At 48.4% G+C, this 9,647-nt stretch overlaps 1 protein-coding gene across 1 annotated transcript; it reads left to right on the top strand.

Moving 5' to 3' along the window:
• Nucleotides 1-2,238: 2,238 nt before the first annotated feature.
• Nucleotides 2,239-9,304, top strand: SELENOS (selenoprotein S). Its single transcript, XM_037145913.2, has 6 exons — nucleotides 2,239-2,366; nucleotides 2,807-2,941; nucleotides 6,168-6,274; nucleotides 8,067-8,156; nucleotides 8,239-8,317; nucleotides 8,743-9,304. The coding sequence occupies exons 1-6, from the start codon at nucleotides 2,291-2,293 to the stop codon at nucleotides 8,820-8,822; spliced, it is 567 nt and encodes a 188-aa protein (XP_037001808.1). The 5' UTR covers nucleotides 2,239-2,290; the 3' UTR covers nucleotides 8,823-9,304.
• Nucleotides 9,305-9,647: the final 343 nt, after the last annotated feature.

Raw genomic sequence — 9,647 nt, 5'->3', positions numbered from 1 at the left:
AGTCATACTCATGCATCCTTTCCTTTGTCACCCAAGAGACATGTGACTGATCACACATTTTTTCCGTGAATGACCTCATTGAAAACAGAATTGTTCAAAATGAGAGACAGTTGCCCTGATTGGTGTGGCTTGGTGGGTTGAGCACTGGGCTGAGAACCAAAAGGTCACCAGTTCGATTCCCAATCTGGGCACATGCCTGGGTTGCTGGCCAAGTCAGTACTGGGGTTGTGTGAGAGGCAACCACACATTGATGTTTCTTTCTTTCTCCCTCCCTTCCCTTATAAAATAAATAAATAAACATAAAATCTCAACAAAAACAACAAAAAAGGGAGCCCTGGTTGGTGTGGCTCAGTGGATTGAGTGCTGGCCGGCAGACAAAGGCAAAGCACAGGTTTGATTCCCAGTCAGGACACATGCTTGAGTTGCAGGATGGGCCCCCAGTTGGAGGCATTGGAGAGAACAGAAATATTGATGTTTTTCTTACTCTTTCTCCCTCCCCCTCACTCTAAAATTAAATAAAATTGGGGGAGGGGAGGTCAGGAGAGAGGCTGTTTTATTAAAAAGAAAAAAAAAAGGTCGGAGACATTTGAGAATCAGGGTTTGACTATATATTTAAAGCTGCTCCCAGACCAAGTATTACAACTGTAAACCCAAGAAATCATTCAGTTTTAGCACACGTTCTTCAAGATTTCAGAATAAATGAAAGCCCACCTTAAAGTGATGGTTCACCTTTTACAAGTGAGAGGAAAACATCGAGAAGTAGGTTTTAGCCCTGGCCAGATAGCTCAGCTGGTTAGAGCTTTGTCCTGATACACTGAGGTTGTGGGTTCGATCCTCAGTCTAGGGCATACCCGATAATTCAACTAATGAGTGCATAAAGAATTCAACCAATGAGTGCATAAACAACAAATTGATAGTTCTGTCAAATCAATAACATTTTTTAAAGAGGTGTTGCCCTGGCTGGTGTAGCTCAGTGGATTGAGCACGGGCCCGTGAGCTGGTTCGATTCCCAGTCAGGGCACATGCCTGGGTTACAGGCCAGGTTCCCAGTAGGGGGCACATGAGAGGCAACCACACATTGACATTTCTCTCCCACTCTTTCTCCTTCCCTTCCCCTCTCTCTAAAAATAAATAAATAAAATATTTTTTAAAAAGAGGTGTAAAAAAATTCAGCCTAATACATGTGAAGATCTAATTGGCTTCATTAAGTGAGTCATGAATCAGGCAGCATCTTATCTAGGAACTAGAAGGGCACTCAGAGGGGTTATAAAAAAAAGTAGAAGGTTTTCAGAGGAAGAAAGATGCGGCAAGGGAGCTATTGAAAAAGAAAGAAAAGGGTAGTATTTGAGATCTTGCTCCTCCAGTATATGTTGCCAGCTTGGTAAGAGAGAGAGAGAGAGAAGGAAGGGAGGGAGGAAGGAAGGAAGGAAGGAAGGAAGGAAGGAAGGAAGGAAGGAAGGAAGGAAGGGAGGGACTATTAGATGGGGGAGCATCTTTGAGGGGAGGGAATGGCAAGAGTTTTCATCAGCAGATTGCCTCTTCTTCCTGGGTTGGGGACACAAGAGGGATTGTGGCAGATGCTTTACTGGTGTCTAACCAGAAAGTTCTGGACTAATTAACCATGTTTCTGGGAGAGATTGAAACAGCAATTAGGTCAGGTATTAAAAGTAGGTTTAGTATCATGGGAGCCTATGGTTTTCTCTTTAAAAATTTGTCAGCTTTTGGGACTGCTAGGTTTGTTCACTTCAAAACCTTTCCCCCCCAAAAATACCCCTCCAAGTCAAATTGCAGATAGGCTAGGATAAGGTAGGCCTCAGAGAGGTGGTGAGTGGCAGGTGAGGAGTGGAAATGGGTGGAGGGCATTGCAGGCAGCGGCAATGGCACGGCACCAATAACCGCGAGTGTTTTGTGACAGTGAAATTGAGAATTAGAGCCATTGCTATAATTCATCTCAAGAGGTTTTGATTCTGGAGAGGAGGAGAAACGTGAGGATCGACGGCACTTTCTTAGACTAAAAGGTAACACCGGCAGCAGGGGCAGGCTGCCCTGCTTGGGTACAAAAGTAAACACGCTAAATCCGCAAGTAGGTCAGTGATGGGCCCCCTGGGAGGAGGCACCGCTCCCTAGGGCTCAAATGTCCCCAGGCCCCGGCGGCTCCATGGCCCGTCCACTCCTCTGTGATTGGCCATGTCGCCGAGGCCACGCCCCCGAGTACGTATACGTGGGGGCGTGGCGGAAAAAGAGGAGGCCGAAGGCTGACGCGGCGGTGTCTGGCAGAGCAACTGCTGCCATGGAGCGGGACGGGGAACAGCTGTCCGCGCGCCCGGCTCTTGAGACAGAGGGGCTGCGTTTCTTGCACGTCACTGGTGAGTTGCCACGGGCCGCGGGGAAGCGGGGTGGCGCCGCCATGTTCGGTGCGTCTTGCTCCGCGGCGCGCTGGGCCGGGCGGGGCCGGGCCGCGCCCGGATCGGGCCTGGGGAAGCCTTGGCCCTCCTGGAGCCCCACTTCCCAGGGCGGCGCCGTCCGGCTTTTATATTTACTTTTTGCGAAGCAAGCTCTTGGGCTGGGGTTTCTGGGATCGCTGGGCCTTTGGCGTTTGTCTCCGGGCCTGGTTGCCCAGCTCTTCCCTGCCCGCCCACGCTTGTAACACCCTGCGCCTCACCAGCCCCCCACGCCCACCCTTTTCTCTCCATTCCCGGGGTCTCAGAGGCCTGCCCCCTCCTGAGTTGCAGGAATTCTTTATCCCTAGTAGTATCATTTTTTTAGCATCTTGCAAACAATTTTCTTTCTTTCTTTTTTTTTTCAGTGGGCTCATTGCTGGCCACCTACGGCTGGTACATCGTCTTCAGCTGCATCCTTCTGTATCTGATCTTTCAGAAGCTCTCCACGCGCCTGCGGGCCTTGAGGCAGAGGCAGCTGGACCGAGCCGCGGCTGCTGTGGGTTAGTAACTGATTGAAAATCCGGGATGTTGTTAGGAGTAAGAAGTACATGATTCTCATTAGTATGAGAAGGAAACTTGTGTGCTTCTGAAATCGATTTTGGAGAACGTGCAACAATTCTCTCACGTCAGAGATTTTAATTGAGGGGGAAAAAACCCACCTGGCGGTGCATATCTTATTGAAGGGTTTTTCATTTATAGGATGGGTTAAATTGAAAACTTCACTCATGGGTCTGCCTGTTAACCCAGCTGGCTTTCAGACGTTTGTGAGTGAGGAGAAACTCAGGTTTAGTTCTTCAACTCACTCATCAGACCTGACTTCAAATTATACTTGGTTATTTTAAAATCATTCTCTCTGCAATGGTAGCCTTTTCACCACTTAGAAACTGTAGTTTGAAGCTACAGTTGCTGAGGCCATCCCAAAGAAATGTTAAGTGCTTTGAGGATAGCGGCATAATTAAATACAAATGTTGCAGCATCTGAATCACCATGGCTACGGAGGTGGGGGTGGAAAGCAGGTTTAGTAACAAAAATAGTCATTCATTCCAACGTGACTCTCTCCACTCCCCCAAAACCCTGTGGTCCTGCCATTCTCAGTCTTTTTGACTGTTGGCTACATGCATGTCCACCAACAAAGTACAGAACACAATTATAAATTTTTCATAAGATGCAGGATTTCATGGAGTGCCAGGTGGTGGTGATGGGATGGCACGTCAGGGAGGATCATTTTTAGGAAGCACTACAGAACGTAACTGCAGCAAAAGGTGTGCGTTGTGCTACCCAAGTTTGTGAGAACAAGATAAAAAACACTTAATGGATTTTTTTTAAGCTCTTTTTAAAAAAATATTTTATTTTCAGAGAGGGGAAGGGAAGGAGAAAGAGGGAGAGAAACATCAATGTGTGGTTGCCTCTCATGTGTCCCCCACTGGGAACTGGCCTGCAACCTAGGCATGTGCCCTGACTGGGAATTGATACACTTGATGGGTTTTATTCAAAGAATGGGCCAACAGAAATGGAACTGAAACTCTCATTTCTATAAAATGGAACTTTTGTTCTTTTTTTTTAAAGATTTTAGTTTTAGAGAGAAGAGAAGGGACGGGGAGAGAGAAACATCAGTGTGTGGTTGCCTCTTGCACGCCCCCTCCTGGAGACCTGGCCCACACCCCAGGCAGGTGCCCTCACTGGGAATCAGACCAGCAACCCTTTGGTTTGCAGGCGGATGCTCAATCCACTGAGCCATGCCGGCCAGGGCTGTTTTCTTTTTAAAGTTTCAGTCAGCTCTACCACCACTACCAACAACACACACGTGCGTGCGCACTTTTTTTTTTATTATATTTTGGCCCCGTTTTTATGTGGACTCAGTTTAATGGCCTTGTTTCTCTACTATCTATAGGTAATGTAGTTCAGGTGGTAATGTAGTTCAGGTGATATTGATGTGAATCTATAAAAGGTAATGTAGTTCAGGTGATAGTGATGTGAATATATAAATTTTAAGTTTTCCTTTAAAAATTATAGTGGAACCTCAGTTCTGGAATGTCTTGGTTTTTGAACAAAACTTTGCTTCTTGACCTGACAACCCCATTCATGCCAGCACCGGTATGATCAGCAAATCACCTGTAATATTCAGTTTTCAAACAGGTCGCTTCTCAAACAGCCTTCTGGAACAAATTAAGTTGGAACCTCGGTTCTATTTTTCCCCCATTAGAAATAATGTCAATTGAAGTAACTTGTTCCAGACCCCTAAATGATTTCATTTCCATCTTTCTTACATACAGTACTGTTTAGTCTATAAGACATGTTAAAAACAAAGAGGACATGAAATATCCAGTAAAACAGAACACCTACACACACTAGAACTTACCTTTAATGCTGAAAGCTATTGGTGACTGAAGCTGGGGAGGCGGGATGGAGGAATGTTACAATATTGTGTGGAAGGGGAATCATTTGCTTCCATAAAAAACATCAGGAAGCTGCTCTTCTGGGTTTTTTCTGTCTCTTTGCTCCTGTACAACTTGCTTCAGGGTCACTGGACCTCTCTAGTGATGTTCATTTTCACCTACTTTTTTTTTTAAAGATTTTTTTTTAAAGATTTTATTTCTAAAGGGGAAGGGTGAGAGAAAGGGAGAGAAACATCACCGTGTGGGTGCCTCTAATGAGCCCCCTACTGAGGACCTGGCCCCCAACCCAAGCATGTGCCCTGAGTGGAAATTGAACCGGTGACCCTTTGGTTCACAGGCCTGACTCAGTCCACTGAGCCACATCAGCCAGGGCTTCACCTGCATTTTGACACCTGCCTGAAGTAAAACACTTGTCATTGAACAAGTTTATCATAGGGCTTTGCTACTTCTGTGTCAGGGCAATTCCTCAATAAAACTTTGCGCTTCCCTGTTTAGTGAAGTAGGAATATCCTCCGTTATTCCTCTTGTGTTTGAGGTAGAAAACCTCAAACACAAAGGAACAGATTAAATCCAGAGCCCAGGTTCCACTGTATGGAATGGTTGTTGGGTAAAGAACTGAAGTTTTTGTTGGACGAACGAGACATTTTTTTCCTGGGAACAACTCGGGCGAGAACTGAATTGAGATGGGAGACGCTTGAGAACAGGTGTGACTGTAGTTGCCCCTCAGGGGTCCTTAACATGGTGATCAGTGTGAATAGGTGAGCTCATGGAGACTTCACGGTGTGTTCATGTAACTTTAGCAGAGACCACGTAAAAACATCGGTAAAGCTGGGGCGTTGATTTCTGTGAATACTGTCTGGAAGGGTTTTTTTCTGCGTTAACAGGGATAGAATACCTAGGAATCTCTCCCTCTCCCTGTTCTAAATCTGGACTAATTAAGTGATGGGTAATGATTAGGAAAGTTTTCTTGGCTGTCTTCTAGAATTCTGGTTCACCCAGAGACTGGAGTTGGGTGGTGTCCAGGTCATGGAATGAAGTCTCGGTGTGCCCAGTAGGAGCACTGCCACGCCACCACGGGCCTCCCCCCAGACTTCCTGAATTGGCGCTGCCGAGGGAGAGGTTTCTGGTGCCAAGAACTCTGGCTGTGTACAGTCTGCCCCGTAAGCAGCCAAATTATATGCAGAAGAGGAGACTTCTTCATGTAGAATCATGTTTTTGTACTGCCTAACATCTGTGCTTTTATATATTTCTAATACTATAGACTCAAGAATTTCCATTTTATACAAAAATGGAAATTCTTAAGCTTAATTTTTTCTTCTTTTCATGGCAGAACCTGATGTTGTTGTGAAACGACAAGAGGCCTTAGCAGCTGCTCGCCTGAAAATGCAAGAAGAACTCAACGCACAGGTGGAAAAACATAAGGAAAAACTCAGACAGGTATGCGCTTTGTGTAGGTGGCCCTCACGGTGTGAGGCTGGGTGGGTAAAAGCCGTGTGCCCGCACTCGGGTGGGTCCTGGGACCAGCTGGTGTGCAGCACCATCTCCAGCAGGACTGGCGAGCTGCCCGGGGCAGGTGCTCGTGGTTCCCTCACAGCAGCGCCTCACGTAAGGGAGCTCTGTGTGTGCGTGTGCATGTGCCATGCCACCAGACACACACAGCACACATGTTGTGTGCAGCTGTGTGCTGCATGTGGTTTGGCCTCGTGGGGGCCATGTTGCAATGGATTGAGGGGTTCAGTGGGAGTTTTAGAAGATTTTTGTAAAAGCACACAGTGCGGTTTGGGGGGCATCCGTAGAAGCGGGAAGGGGAGAACTAGGGGTGAGTGTTGGAAATGACCTGCGCTGTTCACACACCACCCCTGAGAAGTGTCGACTCTTTTTCAACCCAGACACTTACTTCTGGGCTCCTCTGTCCCCTCACAGGAAGCCCCTGAGGCAGCAGCAGAGCTGGCCTCAGTCTCGGTCCCGAGTCCTCCTCCCTTTTGTTGTTTCTGTGTGGGCAGCCACCCTGCAGCCCCTCGCCGCGGCCTCCTAACCCACCTCCCTTCTCATCACACTCTTCCAGCAGCCTTTTTCCTGGGTCACTTCCTTGCTCGTCTTCTAACCCAAAATATGCATGTTTCCTTTGATCCTTTCAAAGCGCGGGTTTGGTCTCTGTGTGCTGCTGGAGGTCACACAGACCTCTGTGAGGAAGGGCCGGGGGCAGAGGCCTTGGTCCCTTCCAGGCAGCTATTTACTGGGCCATCTGGTCAACCTACCGGGGCCACTGCTCTTTCTTCTCATACCTTCTTCCACTCTCTCCTTCATTCTTTCCCCTCTCAGATCATTACTGTTTTTAGTGTGGCCTCAAACCCCATCAACACAACCACTTAGGGCAGCAGTCTTAATGGCACACGGTAGGTGATACCGAGTGCAGAGCTGTCTTTTCAACACCACAGCACACTTGGCTCATCATTCTCTGCTTTCTCTCACACTGCACCACCCTCTGAAGAAACTACCCTCCCACCTCTGTTGACTCTTGCCCTCTGATTGGAAGGGTTCCCTTTTCCCTTCTCTTCCCAAATTATTGCTGCCACAACCCACTCTGCTACTGTCGACACAACAGCCTGGCAGTGGGTTAGCAGGTTGTACTGGGTGGTCTGGAAGGGCACATACCCTGAAAACCCAGCCTGCTTGCTACACAGCACCAGGCTGCTCAGCGAAAAGGCCGGTCACCGCAAGCCCTTTGCTGATACACAGAGGAGCTCAGGCCTGGGGACGTGTGTGGTATTGTAATTCAAGACATTCCAGTGTGGCCACACGTAGGTGAGAGGATGTCACACAGTGACCAAGGGCAGCTGTCCCTGCCGCCCTGCACCCCTTTTTTCTTCTTAGTCACCCCAAAAAGGAACAAAGAGTATGACAGTGGCCTCCCATTTTTGTTGTGGGGTCTCCTGGTACTACCCGCAGCTCCCCCAGTGCTACCGAGGCAGTGCCCCACTTACGTGTAGGGGAGCAGGGCCGGCCCTTCACTGCTAATCTGCTGGTGTCCCAGCAGCCTTCTTCTGTCCGCCTGCACACCAACCACCCCACAGACGCTGTCTTCAGCGTGATTGTTCCCTGACTTCTATTCCACTTCCAAGTGCACAGGACCCAAAAGGTTCTGTTGGTGGGTTGAGCTCATCACTAGGGGGACAACAGTTTCATTACAAGTCAAATAAATGTAAGAAATGCGATGATTCTTTCTCAGCTCGAAGAAGAAAAAAGGAGACAGAAGATCGAAATGTGGGACAGCATGCAAGAAGGAAAGAGCTACAAAGGACGTGCCAGGAAGCCTCAGGTAACTAAGCAAAGACTTGGCCTAGAGCCGACACAGTCTTTGTCGATCAAGCAGAAGGTCTTGAGCCTCTGTCTTCAAACAGGAAGAAGACAGGCCTGGACCTTCCACCTCCTCAGCCGTTCCGAAGCGAAAGCCAGACAGAAAGCCTTTGCGAGGAGGTGGTAAGTACCCCCGTCTTAAAACACCAAATTCTGCTGCTTTCATGTTTTGCTTGTTTTGGTCTCCCCCGTCAACTGAGACCAGCCCCCAAAAAGGTTTGGAAGGGTGCACACTAGGGTTAGAAATAAAGGCCAAGGGGCCCTTGATAACATCTTGGGGGGGGGGGTCCAGTTTGCTCTGCAGGGTAAGGGTGTGGCCACAACGCCTGTGCTTCCAAGAGGCCTGTAACCCCTGATTCACAAGTCACCGAATAGTGGGGAAATGGCTGATTAGGCTACAAATTGATTTGGTGACTTGTCACTTGACACCCCACATCACCAGGGCAAAGACCAGGGGCAGTGTGTTCACATTCAGAGCAAATTGCATACGTATACGTACCTGTTTGATGGAAATCATTCCCTCTGCTGCTGTCTCTGCTTCCTCCCAGGTTACAACCCTTTGTCGGGGGAAGGAGGTGGAGCCTGCTCCTGGAGGCCTGGGCGCAGAGGCCCCACACCTGGTGGATGAGGCTAAGAAACCTTGCCGGTGTCCACTGTGGCACTAAGCAAGGCGAACCCTTCAACCTCCCGCCTTCGATTGCCTTAACGCACACTTTTTCACAGTGACTAAAAAGCCCAGGGGCCGTCAGGCTTATTTCTGTTCTTAACACCTCCAGCTGCGTCTAAGAGTGGACGTCAGCACTGCCCGGTGCCAACCAGGTGGTAGCAGGTCACGTCGGTTACCACTGACTCGGTCCTTAACGTGGGTAAGCTAGTCCGTAGATCACAAAAGAGTCCTCAAGTAACGATCCTCAATACAGATGTTTGGAGTCCTGACTGTGACCAGGACAGTCTCTGTGACAGGTGGCGTTGAATGACGTCTTCCTTGTAAATGGTGAGCCCACCAGCAAGGATTACTGAGGCTGACAGGTGATGGGGTTGGGGTTTTTTCTGTATATTTATTTCCATGTACAGAAAACTTTGTGAAATAAAAACTTTTAAACTGCAAAACATTTTTAGCACCCTTCCCTAAACTTAAGGGAACTCTATATAAAGAATGGATTCCTGTAAGTCGAGCATTTATGAGAGGGGCCTTATTATCAACATTTCAGCTCCCTTCATTGTTTCAGAAGTGTCATATTTCACCGTTACACTTTTTCCCCTGCTCACTGTGCCTCACCTGCACCGACCACGGCTGGCACACTCCCTGGCTTAGTTCACAGACTCAGGTTGAGCTGCTCGGTGGGCTGAAGAAACCTGTCGCCCCCTCCCCCCAAAAAAGGATGGGAAAGCAGAGCCTGAGCCTCTCACACTGTCACACCTGCCAGCAGACACTTCACACCCAAGGGTTGCA

The sequence above is a fragment of the Artibeus jamaicensis genome, unplaced genomic scaffold, assembly GCF_021234435.1.
Source record: "Artibeus jamaicensis isolate MK-2021 breed Jamaican fruit bat unplaced genomic scaffold, CSHL_Jam_final scaffold_612, whole genome shotgun sequence".
NCBI classification, from domain to species: Eukaryota; Metazoa; Chordata; class Mammalia; order Chiroptera; family Phyllostomidae; genus Artibeus; species Artibeus jamaicensis.
This window is presented reverse-complemented; position numbering and strand designations above follow the sequence as displayed.